Genomic DNA, 24,426 nt, shown 5'->3' on the forward strand with positions numbered 1-24,426 from the left:
TATAAGGAGCTCAGAGTAGAGCTGCTGGTCCTTGACTTTATAAAGGGCCATTTGCAACTCCTCTGGAGAAAGAAAACTTACTGTGAACTGTCCTGTATTTTGGGAATACACAAATACAAGACAACCAGAGGCAGACCCAGAACATGCATGATCCTTTGTTGTCATTTTATTTCATTCATTTCAAACTTAGTCATTTCTAAAACATCTTCCCTCTTCTCTTTTTTTGTTTTTGTTTTTTGTTTTCATCAGAGGCTGATACATACCTACCTCACGGGCCTGAACTCTCCCAATATGCTGAAGGCTTTCTGTTAACCAAGAGTACAGATTGGCAATGAAATGGTGGTCAAAGGTCAAACTGTGCCACAAGTAATTAAAAAGTAGTCTATGAGCAAACAGTAATTTATATATTTTTTCTGTGGTATAATCAGAACCCAAACTCTTATTTCTTAGGTTAATAATAGAGTGATGGCTCTGTCCAAGGCTGTCTATGAGAAAATGTTCTTGTGGATGGTTGTCAGACTCAATGACATTCTGGATACAAAGCAGCCAAGATTTTTTTCATATCTGTCCTGGACATCACTGGGTTTGAAATCTTTGATGTAAGTATGCAGAACTAACACTGCATAGTCTTACATTCATGTTCATGTAAAGTAAGTAAAGTACAAACGTCATTTCTTCATACTTTACACAACAGCAACACACAATCTTTGACACTTTCCCCCCTTTTCAGTTCAACAGCCTGGAACAGCTGTGCATCAAATTCACTAATGAAAAACTGCAACAGTTTTTCAACCATCACATGTTTGTCCTGGAGCAAGAAGAGTACAAGAAAGAGGGCATTGAATGGGAGTGCACTGACTTTGGTATGGACTTGGCTGCCTGCATTGAGCTTATTGAGAAGGTGAGCCATGTGCTGTCCATTTGCATAGAAAACAGTAGAAAACAAATTTAAGTTGTTTTGTTTTTTTACTGCTTCTTTCATCACGGCAGCCGATGGGTATCTTCTCCATCCTTGAAGAGGATGCATGTTGGGGTGCATGTTCTCCAAGGCAACAGACATGACCGTCAAGAGCAAACTCTATGACCAGCATGCTGGCAAAAGTTCCCCCTTCCAGAAACCAAAGCCTGCCAAAGGCAAAGCTGAGGCCCACTTCTCCCTGGTGCACTATGCTGGTAATGTTGAATACAATGTCATTGGCTGACTGGAGAAGAACAAAGACCCTCTGAACGACTCTGTGGTACAGCAGACGTCTTTCACAAAGCTGCTGGCCTTGCTGTTTGCACCTCATGTGTAGACAGAAGGTAGTGTTTTTTTATATAAACTCATGTATCTACAAAATTTAAGGTATGCGGAAAGACTATTGCATTTATTGCTTCGCATTATTTACAAATCAGTTTGCAAAATGCGCTTTACAGGTCCAAAAGGTGGAAAAAAGGCTGCCCACATAGCAGACAGGTCTGGCCTGGATCTGGTGTCAAGCCGGCACTGCTGGCTGACTTCTGGCATGGTACGTGGTATGTCATCCAGATATGGGCCAGGCCTGGCATAGATGACACTGTTTATGTGATGGCATGCCACATCTGGCCCGATTGTGGTTTGGTTTATGTGGCCCAGGCTCACAGACAACAGGTCTGGCCTGGATCCAGCATCAAGCTGGCACTTCTGACTGACTGGTGTGTTGGCAGGGTGTATGTCAACCAGATGTGGGCCAGGTCTGGCAATGATGACACTATTTATGTTCCTATTTTCCTATTTTAGGTAGAAGACCCAACTGCCATGTTGCAATACTATACTGCCATGGTAGTGGTTTGATCCCTCCAGTCAGCATGTCAAGAGTGTGAATGTGTATGAATGTAGTTAGGAAGCACTCAGTTCAGAGAAGATGTGTGAATGTGGCATGTCGTATAGAACACTTTAGGTAATCCGGGAGAGTAGAAAAGTGCTATTTAAGAATCACTGTCTGAACAGAGTTTCGTCATGTTACTTTTGCACTATTATGTTCCGGCACATGTTGTTATTACATGGCTTGATTAAGGTACACATTAGGCTGACATCTGGGGCCAGAGCTGAAACTGTTCTGGGCCAGCACAGGACCACCAGTGTGTCTGCAACTGCCTTGTGGTGGCCCATGTGTGGGCCACCTCTGGCAAACCAGATCTGGGCCACCAAAGGGCCGTCATTCTTTGCGGTATGTGGGCCATGTGTAAGCACATTGTGTGGGCCAGATCTGGGCCACACCAATTTTGCTATGTGGGTGGTGGCAAGAAGAAGGGCAGTTCCTTCCAGACAGTGTCGGCTCTTTTCAGGGTAATATTCATTTTCTTAAATACTTAAATGATGAACTTTAATGAGCATGCACCCACATTTTGTGTGCTGCTTGATTCCCAATGAAACTAAAACACCAGGTAGGTCCCTGGTTTAATATCACTGCAGGTGGAGACTTTGATTAATGTACAGAAAGTACTTCTGCTCTGAATAATTCAGGGAAAATTTAATTTTTCATTAGTCTGTGAAAGCTAAGTATTTTGGTGTGATTGCCATAAAAAGTCGCTATTTCCTAGTTACATAGTTCAGTCCAGCAGGCTCTTAATGCTGGAACAATCACAAAATCCAACTTTTTTTCTTTTCAAAGTATCAAAATAGATCATATTTGATATAATAATGGAAACATTTTAAATAAGTTTTTGCCTAACCTTGATTGTCAAGCTCTTTATGTTTGTGCAGCTTCCCCGCTTGAAAGGGATTGATGCATCTACCACAGGTGTTTAACTGGATTTCACTCAATGACCAGGCAGATCTTTTGTTTCCCTTTTTTCTTCTTTTCGGCCATAGTCAGCCACAGGTGAAAAACCTTTAAATACAAACCAAAAAACCAAAATACAAATTACGTTTGTTTTCACACATCTGCGAACATTAACCAATCCAAACCTTTTTTAACAGTAGCAGTGCATAAGCTTTGTAGCACAATATTTACTTGAGTATTTTTAAATGCTCAAATTATGTAATTCAAATTATGTAATTATGTGATTGAACACAAGATTAAAAGATCTTGCTTTTTTAAAAGTGCTAAATCAAATGGCTAATCTGCATTAGAACTTAAACAGTAAACAATAGCATTTATGACCAGTTTTTCTTGCATTTAACCATATGCAAGCATTAACAGTGTACCATATGCAGACCAACAACAAACAATGGTGTCGCTCATAAACATTAGTTCCAGCCTGTCACTTTTACTTTTTTGTCTCAGGGCTCTCCACCTCCTAAACTCAGTTTGACTTTACATTGACTGAACCCAAAAATGTAATGAAAAATGTTGACAATGTCATGGGTAATGTACAACAGCTGACTGTAACTCCTTCAGTTTTATGGTAGATAAAAGCATCTTGTTAGGCTACCACATGGTAAATGCAGGATTTGTCAGAGCTTCTGCATTATTCAGACTTATTCTTAGTCACATAGTTTAAGGTCTTTAATAGACAACAAAGCTGTGTGTCAGAGTGCCGGAGGCCTCTAGGGACATGTTATTGAACAGGAAGATGCTGAACTTAATGTTCTCGCAAAATGTATTTTTTGAGTTAAGAAACGATTGCAGTGCAGTTTTCTTTTTTTAGAATCTGGGAGACAGCAGTAACCTTTTTCTATTCAGTTTGAGCAATGAAAGAAAAATGTCCTGTACTCTGTCTCCACAGAGAATCCATTTACACCATCCAGTACAACATCCGTGCATTCATGAATGTCAAAACCTGGCCTTGGATGAAGCTATACTTCAGAATACGGCCACTTCTCGGGAGTGCAGAGGCAGAGATGGCACGACGAAAGTGGACTTTGAAAAGACCAAGGAGGACCCAGCAAAGGCTCTGGCTAAGAGGAAAAAACTGGAGGAAAAGATGGTTACTCTCGTACAGGAGAAGAATGACTTGCAGATCCAAATTCAGAGTGTATGTTAAAGAGAACTGGAACCTCCATTTGTCTGTAACTTGATTATTTACAGCTGACTGTATCATTTCCTTTTTGCATTTACAGAAGGGTGAAACCCTCGCTGATGCAGAGGAAAGGTGTGAGGGGCTCATTAAAGGAAAGATCCAACTCAGGGTCAAACTTAAAGAGACAGCCAAAAGACTGGAGGATGAGGAGGAAATGAACGCTGAGCTGACTGACAAGAAGAGGAAGTTGGAGGACGAGTGCTCTGTGCTGAAGAAGGATATTGATGACTTGGAGCTGACCCTGGCCAAAGTGGAAAAGGAGAAACATGCCACCGAGAACAAGGTTTGTGCCTCGTTTCAGTTGTTTAGTGGGAACTGCATGCTGTAATGATTTTATTCACTTAACATTTTAGGTTAAAAGTCTGCTCAAGATGTGTCCATTGCCAAGCTGAGCAAAAAAAAGGAAGCCCTCCAAAAGGCCCAACAGCAGGTCCTCGATGACCTGCAGGCAGAGGAAGACAAAGTTAACAGCCTGACGAAGGTCAAGACCAAGCTGGAACAGCAAGTGGACGATGTGAGTTTCTAAATTTGTTTGAATTATCACAAGTGCAGCACTAAGTTTTTATATATTGAAGCTGGCACTAATTACTGTGTGCGTGAATGCACAAGATTGAAGGTACACTGGAGCAAGAAAGGAAGCTCCGTATGGATCTTGAGCGAGCTAAAAGAAACCTCGAGGGAAATCTGAAACTGGCCCACGAAACCATCATGGATCTTCCACTAAAGGTGGCAAGAAGCATCTCCAGAGACTAGAGGTGAGAGTTTGTTTGCTGCAGAAAAAAAAGTGTTTTGTTGTTGGTTTCAGTAACGTGAGATCATTTAAGGAACTACTTTGATAAAAGTTGTAGAAGTGGTACCCCAAACAAACTTAAAACTAAAGGTGGGCTCTGTTTATTTCACTGAACTGTTTTGTGTAGGAAAAAAGTTCATAAAATGTTATATCACTTTTTTTTAACCATAAAAAACATCTGGGCTTGTGGCTGGAAAGGTTCGGGGTCTGGAGGCGGAGGTTTAGGTGGAGCAGAAACGTGGATCTGTGGCTGTGAAGGGTGTCAAGTATGAACCTAAAGTGAAGGAGCTGACTTATCAGGTAGGATGCAACAAAACAGAAATGCTTTTTCTGGCATAAAATCCCAAAATTTTAATTAAATAAGGAAGCGATGAGTAATCATCACGTATAGTTTTATAATTTGTGCTGCCAAGAAAAAGCTGGGTGTAGAATATGCATTACACCCCTAGAGGGCAATAATCTCCATTATATGAAGAGTCTGTGGCTCCAACAGTAGTTGACGAACTGATGTGATAAAGAGTACACCACCGCTGAAACTAAACTCTCTGGTTGCAACTATAAATACACACAGTTATGTGTTTATATCTATGCTAATTGTGTGAAATTGCTAGAGCTGTTCAACAGATTTTCACTTTGAAAAACTGAGGAGATCAGGAGCTCCTGCATATGCAGTTGCATGTGCAGATGGGTTGATAGAGATGTCGGTGATTGCGCTGCGCTGAAACATCCCCTTCACATAGTCTGCAGTATGTTGTAAGTGAGTGTTTGGTGCATATTTGTTTGTTGTTGTCCCTCGTGTGCGTCTGAAGTGGATTCACTGTGGAAGATGAGCGTGTTGTGTGCTCTGAAGTTGTTTTGAAGACGTTCATGAATCAGATAGAGAAGTAGGTCTCTGTAGTGGTAGTTTCAGACAGACTCTGCTGTCTTTAGGCTGAGTAGGACAAGAAGACCGGACTTCAAGATCTTGAAGCTGCAGCTGTCTGTCTGAGAAAGCTGTGAGTGTGAAATATTCAACACATGCAAAGCAGATAGTCATGACAAAGTAACACCTTTACTTCTGACCCTGTTGACAGCAGTGTACTTAAAGCAGGAAGCAGAATTATTTTACGATGGTTCACAGAAAGTTGACTGAAAGTTGTTCATCTGGAACGTTTCTCCCACTAAAAACTCCAGAAGCGTCCAGATAAACAGATTAAATTTCCTTACCTGGATTACTGAGCGTCCATCAAGAGATTTAATGAAAGTCATTTTTTACTGATGAGTGACGTCATTGCCTTAACTTCTACTTTTCAGAAGGAGCAAGCCAACACTGACATGGCCAGGAACAGGAAGGTTCAGCATGAGCTTGAGGAAGCTCAGGAGCGCGCTGACATCGCAGAGTTGCAGGTCAACAAGCTGAGAGCAAAGAGCCGTGAAATTGTCAGGGTAAAATAATTTTGTTAATTCTGTTTTATCGTCAAGAGCAAGGTACTCTGCAAAGGTGGTGCATCTCTTAACAGAACCATTTGACATTAATTTGTTGCTCTCTCTTTTGTGTTGAAGGTCAAGGAGACATGAATGAACCGCAGTCTGGATGAAATCACACAATATGAGCTTTTTTGTCTGATGTACCAACTACGTGACAAGAAATAAACACACAAGCAGTTGAATATCTTTATATGTCGTATGCTTTAAATAATGCTTAACTCAAAAGAAGTAGACATGAAGCTAGTTATTCAGAGACATTACGGTCATCAAAGTTAAACAGTTATTTTTTTTAAATATTTGTAGGAGTGCTCGAGAGCTCCAAACGCATTTCTCAAAATGCGTCAGGATTTAAAGGTGTACTTACACTTGGTGCACCTCTGCACAAGTTAAACAATACATATAGAACCTAATAACAGTGAACTGAAATGCTCTTTTATGTGTGTGGTGGTCTAAATGTGGGCTGCACAGCTTCATCACTCGCAATAACCTGGTTGTCAACTGTCACCTGTTATCACATAGAAGTTCTTTAGGCTATGATAACTGTAAATCTGTTCCCTTTGGTGATAATGTTACTGACAGTGTAGTGACCTTACAGTTTTTCTATGTGCTCCAGCACATATGTTGCACCATGTCACGACGTTGTGTGATGAAAATAGACCCATCAGTGACCCACAACCTGCAGCAACACTCCTCCTCGTGCTTAAACCCGAGCAGTGTCTTGGCATTCACCGTCACTACATCTCAAATTATTGCTTTTTATTTTAATAAAAAGAAAATCATGGAAAACCCAATAGAAACCTGAAGTATTCTGGAAAGCTAGCAAAGTACAGAAAAGCTAAAGTAATATTGTAATATTTTATTAAAGCAGAGTGAGGAAAAACAAGATATTTAATGTGGATGTTACTGCAGGTGTCTGATTTTAAATATCTTTGTTTTGACGTGAATCTCAGACATCCTCCTTTGGGAAGTGGTTTTATGAACATTGAATAGTGACTCCACTGGTAATGGGAAACGACCTGAGATTAATATTAGATAGGCTTAGATTGAACTGAAATCAGCCTGGAGTCATAAAGCTGAATAAAATAAGATAATCAGACTAAAACTAGTTGAGAAACTAGAAATGATAAGTTGAGCAAAACTAATTGATTATATTGTCTTTTTTTAATTAATAGTCCAATTAGTCTTCCTTTAAATGTGTTTATTTATCTGATATCACCTCATATCTCTTAGCTTCTTCTGCTAGAAGCTAATACATTTTCATTTCATATAAACACAACATGGACCCATAGATGCTGAAAACCTTTAAAAGCAACTATAGAAAAAATTACTTTTCTTTGCATTTTCTATTTAAATCTGGACTCACATTTTAATACCCTTTCAGTAAGCGCTCTTGCATCCTTCGGGAGGCTCAGGCCACCAAGGAGGCAGTTGTTTCATATCAAAGGTCGTTCCACAATAAGACTTGAAGCTGTAACAAATGACTGAGCTCTGAGAGCATTGCTGAGGAGACAGCTATATTTGTGTTTCTTCCAAATAAGCACACCCAGGAGCACAAGAGGTCGAGTATCACATTTCTATTGAATATTTAGGCCTATTTTGTCGAGTGTCAAGTCCTCAATATTTGGCTCCTAATGCCCTCTTCCCTTCTTTGCTTCTTCAGTGTCATCTTTCAACAAGGAAAGAATGCAAACTACTACACGTCGTATAACACGATCCTCCCCTTGTCGCATATGGGGAACAAATACTGGACTTAAGAGAAGGTCAAGCTACAAGCCGCTCCTTGTCTTTAGTTCATCTGTCAGGGCACGCAGCACAACAAGACCATTTTAAGAAAGGGTTTAAAAATAAATCCTTGCCCTCGAGACAACACAAGTGCTTGCCCTGAGAAACCTAGAGACACAAATCTAATCACCTGTTACCCGTGGATCAGACGATGGAAAGTTTATTGTCCTGAAGACAAATGCACCGTGACACGTTAGGAAGTACAATGTCAAGGTCTTCAAAGGCGCGTAGCGATGGCACGAGAGGAACTAGAAACGGTGATGTACTGCTGTCAAAGACGTTCCTTCGCTCAGACACAGACAGTTAACTTGTCAACAGCAGTGGCTCGGCCTTAAGACAAAGCTGTCTGCCTTTGAATGGTTGACTTTCAGCCGCAGGATAAAGCGAGATGAGAGGGTTGCATCCGAACCCCCGTTGACTCAGTACAGTGTCAAAAATCCAGCAATGCAATCTGATATGGAGAAAAACAGTCAGTGAAGTGAAGATGCTACACGAAATGGGGCTCTAAAATCAGAGTGTAAAATACAAATGATGGGCCAGGTGTGTGTGTGTGTGTGTGTGTGTGTGTGTGTGTGTGTGTGTGTGTGTGTGTGTGTGTGTGTGTGTGTGTCCTCAAACACACCGCAAACGATCCTGTGTAAACCTGTACATATATACCAGTTGGTCCCCTTGGTATATTGCATTCATGTCTGGTTCTACTGTGTTTTCCCTGTTTTTAAAATTAAAGCATACAAAAGAAGCAGTCAGGGCAGAGTGTGGGGCTTCTTAGCCTTTATTGATGAGGAAGACCTCAGCGTAGATTCAGTACCAGGCCGCTGCATTAGCCTTGTGGCCCGTGAGTTAACGAGCACCCCAACAAAAGCAGGCAGCAGACATATTTTCTATCTTTTTGATGTTGCTCCACTCATAACATGAGATTTCATGTCAGTCTCTAGAAAGCTCAAGCCCACTGACACATCTCTCATCAGATTATCATACCTAGAGTAATCATAGCTACACAAAATATTACATCTGAGCCTCTGCAAAACAAAATATTGGGCACTGGGTAGCTTCATGAGTGTGCTTTGACCCTTACGTATTGGTTAGAAATGTTGAAGTTACGCCTCAGAGTGTGTTAAAGGTCTGTCAGTAGGGAATTAGTAGAAACCTGACACTGTTTCCCCTCCTTAACCCTCTCGAGGCAGGCGTTGCCGATTTGCAACAGTTAAAAACTAACAACCTGATTACCCCACATACATATTTTATGAGTTTTTTTTACTCAGAAGTACCACTGCAGGACTTGGTTGTGCATTAGCAACAAAAAGTTCAATTTGAGCCTGAGAGGGTTAAAAGTCTCATCAGGTAACACACAGCTTTCTGGTCTGATGTCCAGAGAGTATAAATGTCACAGCAACTGTTTTTGACCTTTAATTAATGCTTGCTGTTTTAATTATTAATGACTGAATTTCACTCTTACTAGTGTGGTGCCACACATTTACCCGTTGCTTAGCAAGCGAAAGGTTACTGGTTTAGTTCCAGCTGGTGACACGCATGTCCTTTGGGATTGAGTCTTAAAAGGACATTTGGTGTAACAATCAAACACGTTACCTGCTGTGGTGGTGACAAGGGAGCAGCTGAAAGTAGCGTTAATTTTGAATTGTACTGTTATTGTTGTTTTTTATGTGGAACGGAAAATAAAGTGAATGTGTTGAGATTTTTAAATTCGACCCAAAGATGACATTAATCCATCACTATGTGATACCTGTCTATGCTTTCATTTCCTCCTGCTTAGATTATTGTAAAGCTCTGTTTTCTTGTCCAACTAAAGCATTTATTAACTGACTCCAAACCAAAAAGCTGCTGTTAAGGCTTCTAACTCACGCTTATACCGAAGTCTTCACATATCTCCCCGTTTTTAAAGCTTCTCCTTGGCTTCCCTGGTTCCTTTTATGGACTTACAGGCTAAGGCCCCGCAGCTACATTATTGAACCGCTCCGCCCCTATTCTCCAGGCCCTCTTGTGATTCTGTATGCTGAAAGCTACGGGTGATTGCACTTTCAAACCTTAGCTGTACAATTATAGAACAGCTTAGCGATCTCTCTTCATACCCGTCACTCTGTGGTATCCTTGTAAATGTGGCTTGAAACTTTTCAGAGAGGCGCAGTGTTTGTGTTCTTGTGTTATTTTACTCGATTCATGTGTGACCACCATGTCTTTAACATGTGATGTTTTTTTAAAGCACTTTGTGGCTGTTCTAAGTCTAGAAAAGTGTTAGAAAATCAAACTTTACTCACTTACTACCTACAACAAATGACACAGGCTGCTGTCATTTTAGTGGTTTGACATCACATTTATTTCCAAAGAACAGTTTCATACACTCACACAAAAAACACTCATAGAAATGTAAACAAAAGCCATAGAAATAGAAAGAAGGGAGAATAAATAAAAGTGAAGTGAGCTATTTGTACAGAAATAGTAGGACACCCCCCCCAATCACCTATGACCTGTGCCTTGCTGCAGTATTGCCAACCCAGCAAATCTGGAGCGCCTAAAATTTCAGTCCAAAGACATTGCTGAAATTCTTTGGGATCATGTGCCATTCGTCTCATTAATCTCATTAGTCTAAAAATACAGCCGTCATGTCTTTGTCTTCATTGAAACGATCAATAGTTGATAAAGTAAAATTATAATCTTTTCCCAAATGAATGAAGTTGTCCTCCGCTCTTCAAAATAAGAGAATATAATGAAAAACATGAAACATGTGATAAAGCTTTCATAGCACACAATAATAAAGTTGTGAGCAGATATAATTACCTTTTTATTTGTCAGCATATCTAAACGTTCTTTTCACATTTATTATCCGTCCACAAGCATGAAACAGTAGCTGAATTTCTTGATAAATGTTTATATAGTTAATTAAAATCATATATATGTGTCTAAGTACACAGTATCTGTCATAACCCATTTATTCAATATTAAATACTGCTTATGAACACTATATGTGGGGCGTTAAAGTGTAATTTCATCACATTAACTGAGTTCCTTCACCAAGATATTCACCCTTGGCTTGTTATAATGGGATAATGAGATACTCTGGCCAGCATGCAGAGAGTATTAGTGAACTTTTCAAGGCATGAAACTGCTCGCAGAGGTTTGTTTTGAAGGTAAATTCTGATTATAGCGCATGACGTATTCCGTGATTGGCATTTGTATTGATCAAACTTCAAAGCAACATTTGTTCGACATGTGTTTACCAGATACATTCAGCATTTCTGGGACAGAGGAAATTAAAGTGCTATAAATATGAACATTGTTCTGCTTTCTGTTGTCCATTCTCGCTACCGAGCAAATTTAATTAAGTGTGGGATTTCATAAAACCCCAGACCCCAGTGCATGTTTCTGCTATCGTGAGGTATCATCATTTTCACAAGTTCTTAGATTAGCAGCTGTTAGGCCCAATTGTGCTCCTTTGTCACAGGAAAGACTTGCAAGGCTTCTGCAACAGAATCCCAGGGACACATGAGAGCTTCTCCACGGCTAAACTCAGATCCTCTGCAGTGCCAGGGTGCATTAAAGAGATTATTGTAAAGACCAACACAATGTCTGAACTTCAGTAACCGATCACCAGAACAATATTTAGACAAAGTTCAAAAATGTTGCATTGCCAGTGTCTTCATCTATTTATACACTTTTTAAGGCTTCCTGTTTGACAGCGGTGCTTTGTGTGTCATCTTTACTGCAGCAGTGAAATACTTTACAACAGGACAATGGTGTTCTGTGCTCTCTGTCACATACATCAGTGCCTTAGGATCTTTTGATTCCTATTTTGAATATATAAATTATACCGAGTAGTATTTTAATTAATGACAATAGAAAGCAAAGCCACACTTATCTAATGACACCAGTGAGGTTAATATATTTACTTTTATTTAGACTTTTACTATATTTATAATTACATAATTATATTTACATATGTAAGTACAATTATAAATACTATAATGTGTCATTCACTCTTGATATTATTTCCTGATTAAAATTGTTGTCATTGCCTGAAACATGCCTCTGTAAACAAGTCATTCAGAATATGTGACAACTAAAAAGTGAAAGAGCCTGTTGATCAGTGACGAACGACGACAGGGGACAGAGAGGAGGCAAAAATACTCAAGGAAATAGCACAAAACAACCTGACCAAATAAAGGAGGCCATTTCTGCTGAGTGAACACTGATCTCCCTATATAAGAAGGAAGGCTGGACACCCACAAGGACTGCCAAACCTCCAGTCAAGGTGAGTGACTTACAGTCTTTTATTAGCAGGAGGAGAGCCAGCAGCTTAATGAACAATGCAGGGCATGATCATTTACTGCCAGAGACAGGACCGCTGTGCTAATGCCAGGACTTTACTGCAGACCGAGTGCCTTTTTATTTATTTTATTAGTTTAATTACACTTATTCATTTGAACAATTTATCTTTTCTTTTTCTTCATCAGAACCCTCACAGGACCATCAACAGCTGTTTTTTTTCTGAAGGGAGGGGAAAAGGTAATTGCTTTCCATGTTTATCAAAAGACACTTTTAATTAATAGCATTGTTTATATGCTGTAAATGAGACTTTGATGCTTGAATATCCAGCTGTTCGTTTAGCATTTTGTGAGATGGCTTACAAATCAATTAACAGAGTTCACGTTGAGGCTTCTCACTTTATTAACATGTTTGAATCATTGAATAAAGATGAGAAATTGTTAGTTTTGTTCAGTGCCTAGTGCCTTTTACCTCTTAATATTTTAATATTTTGGAGCAGATATAGGCAGTCGTGGGTTACACACAGATTGGAGTGTTTGTTACAAAGTATTTTAAACACAGTCCAGCTGTCACTTCATTTGACATCCACAACAGCTTCAGGATTCTTTATCCTCGTGCAGTACTGTCTTGCCATCATGAGCGAGAAGAAATAATGACTGTTGTCTTGTTTTACTTACTTGCAGTAAAGAGTCATCATGGGAGACGCAGAGATGGAGTGTTTTGGCGCGGCGGCCATGTACCTCCGCAAGCCAGAAAGAGAGCGCATTGAAGCCCAGAACGCTCCATTTGATGCTAAAACAGCATACTTTGTGACTGAGCCCAAAGAAATGTACCTCAAGGGGAAACTTACTAAGAGAGAGGGCGGCAAAGCCACCGTGGACACTCTGTGCGGGAAGGTGAGAGTGCCTTGACTCTGCAAAACCTTTTTTATTATTATTGTAGTGTAAATGATATAGAGCCGAGCTGCATGAGCCAGACTACTTGATTGAGTGGGTGAGTTCAAATATCTGAGTGCAACAGCTGCACTGATGCTAGTGTGGTCTCAGGAATGAAGGCCTCAGGATTGTATGCATGTTAGAAAAAAATAACTAAGCAGCACAGCTTCATTTTCAGCTAAAATAAAACAGAATAGCAGGAAATGAATTATGTGCACGTGTTGTTTTTCTGACCTCTAAGGGAATAGATAAACTGATTGTCTTTGCTTGTTTAATAAGTTTGGACCACTTGCCCACTGATATCTGTGCCACTAATTTTTTTTTTGTCTGTGCGTTAGACTATCACCGTGAAAGAAGATGAAGTCTTCCCCATGAACCCTCCAAAGTTCGATAAGATTGAGGACATGGCCATGATGACCCACCTCAGTGAGCCTACTGTGCTGTATAACCTCAAAGAGCGCTATGCAGCATGGATGATCTACGTGAGTTGATCAGAACTCCATAGCTGATACTCGTGCTCATGACAAAAGGAAGATATGCATCATAAATGATCCTCTCTGACTCCACAGACCTACTCTGGGCTGTTCTGCGTCACTGTGAACCCCTACAAGTGGCTCCCAGTGTATGATTCAGGGGTTGTGGCAGGATACAGGGGCAAGAAGAGAATTGAGGCTCCACCCCACATCTTCTCCATCTCTGATAACGCCTATCAGTTCATGCTCCAAGGTATGAAGCATGTGTCGCAGCACTTTGCATGTGATACCAGGCTCATATAACAAGAGAGGAACAATTTATAAGTTTTGAACTTACCTTGTGGAGTAGTAGTAAAGATAAAATAACTTACATATACACATTAAGCTCTAATAGTGGGTCACCGCATTACTGTTAATATAAATGATGGCCAATATCTTTGTTACTGTTTCTCCACAGACCGTGAGAATCAGTCCATCCTTATCACGTAAGTTTCTTTTTTAGAATTCAGCAAATGATTACCCAGTGCAAGGGGGTTTTCTTGCTAATGAGGTGTTTTTGTGACTACAGTGGAGAATCTGGTGCAGGAAAGACTGTCAACACTAAGCGTGTCATCCAGTACTTTGCGACAATCGCAGTGGCTGGAGGAAAGAAAACCGAGCAAGTCCCTGGAAAAATGCAGGTAAGTCATGCAATGTGTTTTAAATTATGTATATGAAAATAAAGAAATACACAAAATGCAAACATGTGTCATTTTAAACTTTCAGGGGTCCCTTGAAGATCAAATCATTGCAGCGAATCCACTGCTGGAGGCTTATGGTAATGCCAAAACAGTGAGGAATGACAACTCATCCCGTTTTGTAAGTGTCTATTAATTAAGCCTTTCTAAATAAAATATAATTAAAAAAAATCATCATACTAATCCAGTCTTTTCTTTTTAAAAGGGTAAATTCATCAGAATCCATTTTGGCACAACTGGGAAATTGGCCTCAGCTGACATTGAAACATGTGAGGCTACAAATGATCAAGCACATCCTTCGTCTCTGTCCTGTTAGCCTATGGACTTTCTTATCCTCATCCTGATTTGTTTTACAGATCTGCTGGAGAAGTCTCGCGTGACGTTCCAGCTCTCTGCTGAGAGGAGCTACCATATCTTCTATCAGCTCACAACAGGCCACAAACCTGAGCTCATCGGTTAGAGAATAATAATGAAAATATCTCAGTTTTTCCATAGCTTGTAAACAACAATATATAACATATATGTGTTGTTTCTCTGTATTGTATAGCGTATTATATTGACATGTATTTTTTTGTTTTCTTTAGAGGCTCTCCTGATCACCACAAACCCATACGACTATCCCATGATCAGTCAGGGTGAAATCACTGTCAAGAGTATCAATGACGTTGAAGAATTCATCGCTACTGATGTAAGAAAATGATTAAATATAGGTTACTATAAAAAAAAACAATTAGGACTGTATTAAATGAAAGAGCTTTGTGTGAATGACTTATTTATTTTAATATACCTAGACTGCCATTGACATCCTGGGCTTCACCGCAGAGGAGAAAATTAGCATGTATAAACTGACCGGAGCTGCGATGCAACACGGAAACATGAAGTTCAAGCAGAAGCAGCGAGAAGAGCAGGCTGAGCCAGATGGCACTGAGGGTATGTTGGACCTTAAAAAATTTTTTTTTTAGTATGAAACAAACTAAAAACACTATTGCTAATTGTCCTACTGCCTTTCTCTCTACTCTCAGTCGCGGATAAAATCGCCTACCTTATGGGCCTGAACTCATCTGACTTGCTTAAGGCACTGTGCTACCCAAGAGTCAAAGTTGGAAACGAGTTTGTGACTAAGGGTCAGACTGTCCCGCAGGTGAAATATCCTAATCCATCCCGTTTTTACCACTTTAACAGTTTATTTGTGTGACATTCTCTCATGCTTTGTCTTTGTTGTCGATCTGTAAAATCAGGTCAACAACGCCGTCTCGGCGCTCTGCAAGTCCGTTTATGAGAAAATGTTCTTGTGGATGGTCGTCAGAATCAACGAGATGTTGGACACAAAGCAGCCGAGACAGTTCTTCATCGGTGTGCTCGACATTGCTGGATTCGAAATCTTTGATGTAAGTCAGCCGGAAATAGCACCGTTTTATACCTTTGTTATTGAAACATTTCTTGCAAGAAGCTTTGCTTTGGACAGATTTTAATGATGAGTTTAATATAATAAGGATTTTTTTCCCTTTTCAGTTCAACAGCCTGGAACAGCTGTGCATCAACTTCACCAATGAAAAACTGCAACAGTTTTTCAACCATCACATGTTTGTCCTGGAGCAAGAAGAGTACAAGAAAGAGGGCATTGAATGGGAGTTCATTGACTTTGGCATGGACTTGGCTGCCTGCATTGAGCTTATTGAGAAGGTGAAGACACTTTGTGTTTTTTTTACCACATGAACTCTGTACTGTGTGTTGATAAAAACAGAAATCAGTCTGAAGCCTTGAAATAATTTGCTTCATGTTTCATCCTGGCAGCCAATGGGCATCTTCTCCATCCTTGAAGAGGAGTGCATTGTCCCCAAGGCAACAGACATGACCTTCAAGAGCAAACTCTATGACCAGCATGTTGGCAAAAGTGCCCCCTTCCAGAAACCAAAGCCTGCCAAAGGCAAAGCTGAGGCCCACTTCTCCCTGGTGCACTATGCTGGTACTGTTGACTACAATGTTAATGGCTGGCTGGAGAAGAACAAAGACCCCCTGAACGACTCTGTGGTACAGCTCTACCAGAAGTCTTCAACAAAGCTGTTGGCTTTCCTGTATGCGTCTCATGCCGGTTCCGAAGGTATCAATTGTAATTTCTCCACAGTTTTTTAGATATTAAAAATGCATTGCCATTTCTTGCTTTAATCATTTCACTGTAACTGTCCCACTGACAGCTGAGGGCGGTGGTGGCAAGAAAGGTGGCAAAAAGAAGGGTGGCTCCTTCCAGACGGTGTCTGCATTGTTCAGGGTAAGATGTGGAAGAATCACTTACTAGAGATACTTGTCATTTATTTTGTTAACTCAATGCTGTTTTAATGCTTCAGGAGAATCTGGGCAAGCTGATGACCAACCTGAGGAGCACTCATCCTCACTTTGTGCGCTGCTTGATTCCCAATGAGTCAAAGACGCCAGGTACATGGCTGAAAGAAATCAAACCTGTGATGTGCTTTCACTGTTTCACATTTTCATTCTGTCACTCTTGTCAAAATGTGTTTATTTAATGACATATTACAGGCCTCATGGAGAACTTCCTGGTCATCCACCAGCTGAGGTGTAACGGTGTGCTGGAGGGGATCAGGATCTGCAGGAAAGGGTTCCCCAGCAGAATCCTCTACGGTGACTTCAAGCAGAGGTAACACTGCTAGCATCTTCACTGACAATGAAAGGTTTTTTTTTTTTTATTATTACTTTTATTATTATCTTAAAGCCACTGCATCTGACTTGGTGATTGAACTCTTTACTTTAGATACAAGGTATTGAATGCTAGCATCATTCCTGAGGGACAGTTCATTGACAACAAGAAGGCCTCAGAGAAACTTCTGGGATCCATCAACGTGGACCACTCTCAGTACAAGTTTGGTCACACCAAGGTAGAGAAAGAAAAATCTCTCTGGAAAATGCTGTTAATGCTGAAATGTGGAGAATAGTTAACAAATTAAAAATAATTTGTATTAATAACTTTCAGGTGTTCTTCAAAGCCGGTCTGCTGGGAACTCTGGAGGAGATGAGAGACGAGAAGCTGGCTGAGCTGGTCACAATGACTCAGGCTCTCTGCAGAGGTTTCCTCATGAGGCGTGAGTTTGTCAAGATGATGGAGAGGAGGTAAGCTGTCTGTTGCTGACGCTGTAACAGACGTTTGTGAAACCTGCAATTTAATTTGTAAAACAAACATTTTATAACTCGTCCTTTTTTTCTTTTATCAGAGATGCTATTTTCTCCATCCAGTACAACATCCGTTCATTCATGAATGTCAAAACCTGGCCGTGGATGAAGCTGTACTTCAAGATTAAGCCTCTGCTGAAGAGTGCAGAGACGGAGAAAGAGATGGCCGCAATGAAAGAGACCTTTGAAAAGACCAAAGAGGATCTGGCAAAGGCTCTGGCTAAGAAGAAAGAACTGGAGGAAAAGATGGTTTCTCTGCTGCAGGAGAAGAATGACTTACTGTTACAAGTGCAGTCTGTGAGTTCAGTCGCTACCTTGCATGCACAGTGTCTACTGATTATCAAAGAATTAATTTGATTAACAAACTTGTGTTGCCTTTTAGGAAGGTGAAAACCTTGCTGATGCAGAGGAAAGGTGTGAGGGGCTCATTAAAGCAAAAATCCAGCTTGAGGCCAAACTTAAAGAGACAGCTGAGAGACTGGAGGATGAGGAGGAAATGAACGCTGAGCTGACTGCAAAGAAGAGGAAGCTGGAGGACGAGTGCTCTGAGCTGAAGAAGGATATTGATGACTTGGAGCTGACCCTGGCCAAAGTGGAAAAGGAGAAACATGCCACTGAGAACAAGGTCATACTCCCTCTTTTAACAATGTATTGTTTTGTTAAGTGTTGCGAAAATCATTTGTAAGTTTATATTCATGTCAACTTCTTTAGGTCAAAAACCTCACAGAGGAACTGGCTGCTCAAGATGAGTCCATTGCCAAGCTGAGCAAAGAAAAGAAAGCCCTCCAAGAGGCCCATCAGCAGGTCCTCGATGACCTGCAGGCAGAGGAAGACAAAGTTAACAGTCTGACGAAGGCCAAGACCAAGCTGGAGCAGCAAGTGGACGATGTGAGTATTTTTAAAACTCATCTGAAAACCAACAGTCCACTAATACACTTTCTAAATCCATGAAATATCTCTGTCTTTGGTAGCTTGAAGGTTCCCTGGAGCAAGAAAAGAAGCTTCGCATGGACCTTGAGCGGGCTAAAAGAAAGCTTGAAGGTGACCTTAAACTGGCCCAAGAAACCATCATGGATCTGGAGAACGATAAGCAGCAATCTGATGAGAAAATAAAGAAGTAAGAAAAATAATTCATATATATTTATCTGCACTAAAATATTCTCTGATAAATACAACTGTAATATGCCATTATCATTTTTTCCCCTTTAGGAAGGACTTTGAGATTAGCCAGCTCCTGAGTAAGATCGAGGATGAGCAATCTCTGGGACTGCAGTTACAGAAGAAGATAAAGGAACTTCAGGTATAATTAGAAGTATTTACTATAGCAAAAAATCTTCAAATATGTTCAACTTAGCTTAAACTTTTTTGTGTTTTAGGCTCGTATTGAGGAGCTCGAGGAGGAGATTGAGGCTGAACGTGCTGCTCGGGCCAAGGTGGAGAAGCAGAGGTCTGATCTCTCCAGAGAGCTGGAGGAGATCAGTGAGAGACTCGAGGAAGCTGGCGGAGCAACTGCAGCTCAGATTGAGATGAACAAGAAGCGCGAGGCCGAGTTTCAGAAGCTGCGGCGTGATCTCGAAGAGGCCACCCTGCAGCACGAAGCCACCGCCGCAGCCCTCCGCAAGAAGCAGGCTGACAGCGTGGCCGAGCTAGGAGAGCAGATTGATAACCTGCAGAGAGTCAAACAGAAGCTGGAGAAAGAGAAAAGCGAGTACAAGATGGAGATTGATGACCTTGCAAGCAACATGGAGGGTATTGCCAAAGCCAAGGTAATCAGAGCGCTAAACTTGCAAAAGTGGAAAATAAACTGTAATTTTATTATCTATGTATGTATTTATTTATTTGCTAATACATGATTTATTTCATCAGGCAAACCTTGAGAAGATGTGCAGGACATTGGAAGATCAGCTAAATGAGCTCAAGTCAAAGAACGATGAAAATGTTCGTCAGCTGAATGATATCGGTGCACAAAAAGCACGACTTCAGACTGAAAATGGTACGAAACTCACTTCATATGAAAAACATGTTGTGATAGTGGTACTGAGGCAAAATGCAACCAGCAGCGAGATCTGTAACAATGGAAATTCACATACATTTTTACAAGTTAAAAATGTAGTGATGTGGATATTTCTAACCTCATTAGGAATGCTATTCACAAGTTTAGGGTTCATTAAGGTTTTTAATGTCGTTCTTCTTCAGTTGCAACAGCGGAAAATTTATGGTGCATCAGTGTATGCTTATTTCCTGCTCTTGTTGCTGTTGAGTACTGCTAATAACTAAAAAATCGTTGCTTAGGTGAATATTCACGGCAGATCGAGGAGAAAGAAGCTCTTGTGTCTCAGCTGACCAGAGGCAAACTGGCCTACACTCAGCAAATTGAGGAGCTTAAGAGGCACATAGAGGAGGAAGTCAAGGTAACAGAATTTGAAAACTGTGTGAGAAGAAAAGGCGAAAAAATGTTTTCTGTCAAATATTTATCTGGTTTTTGTTCGGATTATAGGCCAAGAACGCCCTGGCTCATGCTGTCCAGTCAGCTCGGCATGACTGCGACCTCCTCAGGGAGCAGTATGAGGAGGAGCAGGAGGCCAAAGCTGAGCTGCAGCGTTCAATGTCCAAGGCAAACAGCGAGGTGGCTCAGTGGAGGACCAAATATGAAACTGATGCTATTCAGCGCACTGAGGAGCTGGAGGAGGCAAAGTAAGTCTCCAACCTTATATTTTTTCTCGTGTCGTGATTAATATACAGCAAGTCTGAAAATTGAATGTTCTTAACAGGAAAAAGCTCGCCCAGCGTCTCCAGGATGCTGAGGAGTCCATCGAAGCTATGAATGCAAAATGTGCCTCTCTGGAAAAGACCAAACAGAGACTGCAGGGTGAAGTGGAGGACCTGATGATCGACGTGGAGAGAGCTAATGCTCTGGCTGCTAACCTTGACAAGAAGCAGAGAAACTTTGACAAGGTACGGTATTTTTGTTTGTATATAAATATGATGAGAGTTTAAAAGAAAGAGAAACTAAATAGTTTGCTGTATCTTCAGGTTCTTGCAGAGTGGAAACAGAAGTATGAGGAAAGCCAGGCAGAGCTGGAGGGATCTCAGAAGGAGGCTCGTTCTCTCAGCACTGAACTGTTCAAGATGAAAAACTCCTACGAGGAAGCTCTTGATCACCTGGAGACCCTGAAGAGGGAGAACAAGAACCTGCAACGTAAGACCATTAATCCAGTTTTCACCAAGCACTCTGTCAATAAAATACACTTGAGACGAATTTTGAATGTTTAAATCGACCAGTATGCTCATGTACTGAAAATCTGCTTGAACAGAGGAGATATCAGACCTGAGTGAACAACTTGGCGAGACCGGTAAAACCATCCATGAGCTTGAGAAGGGAAAGAAGACAGTGGAAAGTGAGAAGTCAGAAATCCAGACAGCTTTGGAAGAGGCCGAGGTAAAACTGAATCTACGATTCCTGAGCTGAGTTTGGCTTCTGTGCAAAAGAAGTGCATGTTCTGCTCAAACAATTTGAAGCATATCTGTGTGAGATTTATCCTTGAAAAGTATTCGATGCACTATGTCTGAGCTATCTTTTCTTCTTTATTCACCAGTTTGTACACTCAGTACAAACTGTACAAACATTCAGTTTGTATATTTATACTAAAGGAAACGTTGTGTGCTGTAGTTAATATGGTTCACTCTTTTTCAAAGGCTACTCTGGAGCACGAGGAATCCAAGATCCTTCGCATTCAGCTTGAGCTGACCCAAGTCAAGAGTGAAGTTGACAGGAAGATTGCAGAGAAGGACGAGGAGATTGAACAGATCAAGAGGAACAGCCAGAGAGTGATCGAGTCCATGCAAACTACTCTGGATGCTGAGGTCAGGAGCAGGAATGATGCCCTGAGAATCAAGAAGAAGATGGAGGGAGACCTGAATGAGATGGAGATTCAGCTGAGTCATGCCAACCGCCAGGCAGCTGAATCCCAGAAACAGCTGAGAAATGTGCAGGGACAGCTGAAGGTGGGTCCACTGAAGGATTTGCCCGAACTTTCTAAAATTATCTGAAAAGTAGCTTAAAGTGGGTACTGTTACCTCTTAATGTCGCACATTTCAGGATGCCCAGCTCCATCTTGATGAAGCCATTAGAAGCCAGGAAGACATGAAGGAGCAGGTTGCAATGGTGGAGCGCAGAAACAACCTGATGCAGGCTGAGATCGAGGAGCTGAGAGCTGCACTGGAGCAAACAGAGAGAGGCCGCAAGATTGCTGAACAGGAGCTGGTTGATGCCAGCGAGCGTGTGGGACTGCTGCACTCTCAGGTTAGTTACGATTCAAAAACTTCATATTTTTATAATTTGAAGGGTGAAAGTCCAAATATGTGATTCATTATCCTGTATTTCCTTTCAGAACACCAGCCTTATCAACACCAAGAAGAAGCTGGAGGCTGATTTCATTCAGATCCAAGGTGAAGTGGAAGATGCTGTCCAGGAGGCCAGAAATGCTGAAGAAAAGGCCAAGAAGGCCATCACTGATGTGAGCCACCCTGATGAATGTCTATAGTGCAGTAGCATTACTCTACCAACTATATTAGTTGGCACAACAATACAAATGACAGTTACAACAATACATATGATATGAAATTTCAGGCTGCCATGATGGCAGAAGAGCTGAAGAAGGAGCAGGACACCAGTGCTCATTTGGAGAGGATGAAGAAGAACCTGGAGGTGACAGTGAAGGACCTGCAGCACCGCCTTGATGAAGCTGAGAACCTGGCCATGAAAGGCGGCAAGAAGCAGCTCCAGAAACTGGAGGCTAGGGTAAAGACCATTTTTCACCAGCATGACCTCAACTGTTTTTTTCACAGTATTTATTTTTGAACTCCCATCATTGTCATACATTGTTCATATTTTAGGTACGTGAGCTTGAATCTGAAGTTGAATCTGAGCAAAGACGAGGAGCTGAAGCTGTCAAAGGTGTTCGCAAGTATGAGAGAAGAGTGAAAGAGCTTACCTATCAGGTAGGAAGGTGTTTTATTTGATTTTGTTGATGCTGGTATCCCGGGAAAGTCCATATGATTACATTTGCTGTGACTTTATGTAAACTGCAGACAGAGGAGGACAAGAAGAATATTGCCAGGCTTCAAGATCTGGTGGATAAGCTGCAGCTGAAAGTGAAGGCCTACAAGAGACAGGCTGAGGAGGCTGTAAGTTAAAATGTTTCACAGTATTAAATACTTTGCTGTTTATGAGTCAGTCATTTATTCTCTGTAGCTTCAGTCTTTATGACAGTTAACTCCATTGTTTTATCTCATTGTAGGAGGAGCAAGCCAATACTCACATTTCAAGGCTGAGGAAGGTTCAGCACGAGCTGGAGGAAGCTCAGGAGCGCGCTGACATCGCTGAGTCCCAGGTCAACAAGCTGAGGGCTAAGAGTCGTGAAATTGGAAAAGTAAGTAATACGTAAAATTCATGCATTCATAATTGATTTTTCCCTAATTATGAAATTTCAAACTTCTCAGGTGAAATTATTAGTCAAGTTATTTTTGCTTAATTTCTGACACACACACACAGACAAATGTGTACATAAACAAACACTCTCTAAACACTCAGTTTCAGAGATTGTGTTTTGCTTTAAAATCTTCATGATGTCAAAGAAAGCAGGTATACCTAAGCTGTCACTGTAAACTTCACCCATCAAATCTTCTAAATGTGAGGGGCAGCCAATCAGAAGAAAGCCAGCTTAAAGGCAGGGGGAAAGGAGCTAAAATGGTTATGTTTCAGACAAATAATAAACTGTGTATAAGATAAATGGGTATTATCTTAAATAATGAACAACTAAAACACAGTACTGGAAATGATCAAAAAAGGTCTCTTTAAAGACAGAATATTTTCTCTGTCTTCACAGGGACAAAGTCTTCCTTCCACAGTTTGAGTGAACTTATCGTGTGTGTGTGTGTGTTTTTCTGTCTGTTTCAGGGAAAGGAAGCTGAAGAATAAGCTGCAACTTCTATGAGAGACTCAAATGAGAATCATAAAATATGATTTTTCGTTGAAATGCTCTCATTAAATGTTGTTGACTTGGCGAGTCTGCTGTCTTTAAACGTTCCACAATAAAAACAAAATCCTTCAAATCTGAGTGTCTTCATAGTTTTTATTGGATATATTATATTATATTATATCATATTATATTATATTATATTATATTATATTATATTATATTATATTATATTATATTATATTATATTATATTATATTATATTATATTATATTATATTATATTATATTATATTTGGTGCCTTGTTTTTTGAGACTGGAATCTAGTCAGTAAAAGTAAGGAAAAAAAATGCATAAGGTCAGGCATCGCACAAGAGAGGTCAAGAAGAGAGTCCAGGCAGGATGGAGCGGGTGGAGATGAGTGTGACGGGTGATTAGTGACAGAAGGGTAACAAGTGGTTTAGAGAGAGTTAGAGAGGTAAGGCTGAGATGGTTTGGGTTTGCAGAGGATCTATTAGATGGGGGATGTTGAATATAAAGGAAGAGGAAAAGAACAGAGGAAATTCATGGATGTAATGAAGGACACTACGCGGATGGTTGGTGTGACAGAGGAGGATGCTAGTGATAGCGTGAGATGGAGATGATCTGCTCTCGTTATCTCTGTATTACACATATTTACTTTTTTTTTATTCCACAAGTGTAAACCCACAAGTTGTGGTTGAAGGAGCAGCAAAGCATCAGATAGCTTTTTAACTTTGTATATCATGTCATGTCTAAACTTCTTCAGACATTTTATGCGAAAAGTAACAAAACACATCAC

At 40.7% G+C, this 24,426-nt stretch overlaps 1 protein-coding gene and 2 pseudogenes across 2 annotated transcripts; all 3 read left to right on the plus strand.

Annotated features, from left to right (window-relative positions):
- Positions 1-1,376, plus strand: LOC145428701 (myosin heavy chain, fast skeletal muscle-like; annotated as a pseudogene).
- A 2,195-nt stretch (positions 1,377-3,571) lies between these two features.
- LOC113022408 (uncharacterized) lies at positions 3,572-6,423 on the plus strand (annotated as a pseudogene). The gene is made up of 6 exons (XR_013909016.1): positions 3,572-3,939; positions 4,025-4,498; positions 4,594-4,739; positions 4,973-5,074; positions 6,068-6,199; positions 6,317-6,423. The product of XR_013909016.1 is annotated as an uncharacterized LOC113022408 (transcript).
- Positions 6,424-12,267: 5,844 nt separating this feature from the next.
- On the plus strand, positions 12,268-23,743 carry LOC113022406 (myosin heavy chain, fast skeletal muscle-like). Its single transcript, XM_026167778.2, has 41 exons — positions 12,268-12,287; positions 12,490-12,541; positions 12,985-13,197; positions 13,575-13,718; positions 13,806-13,962; positions 14,167-14,194; positions 14,278-14,389; positions 14,475-14,567; positions 14,652-14,715; positions 14,803-14,901; positions 15,031-15,134; positions 15,238-15,376; positions 15,469-15,587; positions 15,685-15,834; positions 15,959-16,129; positions 16,241-16,547; positions 16,642-16,715; positions 16,792-16,879; positions 16,982-17,099; positions 17,214-17,337; positions 17,433-17,569; positions 17,671-17,926; positions 18,012-18,254; positions 18,341-18,517; positions 18,601-18,746; positions 18,839-18,929; positions 19,006-19,395; positions 19,496-19,622; positions 19,922-20,040; positions 20,127-20,323; positions 20,401-20,584; positions 20,663-20,828; positions 20,944-21,068; positions 21,326-21,634; positions 21,729-21,932; positions 22,021-22,146; positions 22,260-22,430; positions 22,526-22,630; positions 22,721-22,816; positions 22,930-23,061; positions 23,589-23,743. Exons 3-41 carry the CDS (start codon positions 12,997-12,999, stop codon positions 23,607-23,609), a joined length of 5,814 nt encoding a protein of 1,937 aa, XP_026023563.1. The 5' UTR covers positions 12,268-12,287; positions 12,490-12,541; positions 12,985-12,996; the 3' UTR covers positions 23,610-23,743.
- Positions 23,744-24,426: the final 683 nt, after the last annotated feature.

Source organism: Astatotilapia calliptera, chromosome 5 (assembly GCF_964374335.1).
Source record: "Astatotilapia calliptera chromosome 5, fAstCal68.1, whole genome shotgun sequence".
NCBI lineage: Eukaryota > Metazoa > Chordata > Actinopteri > Cichliformes > Cichlidae > Astatotilapia > Astatotilapia calliptera.

Bases quoted from the DNA above. Each gene is read 5' to 3' on its own strand.
- LOC113022406 (XM_026167778.2), top strand. From the start codon at position 12,997: ATGGGAGACGCAGAGATGGAGTGTTTTGGCGCGGCGGCCATGTACCTC. The intron at 14,390-14,474 runs GTAAGTCATGCA...TTAAACTTTCAG, and splicing joins AAGTCCCTGGAAAAATGCAG to GGGTCCCTTGAAGATCAAAT. The intron at 20,829-20,943 runs GTAAGACCATTA...CTGCTTGAACAG, and splicing joins GGAGAACAAGAACCTGCAAC to AGGAGATATCAGACCTGAGT.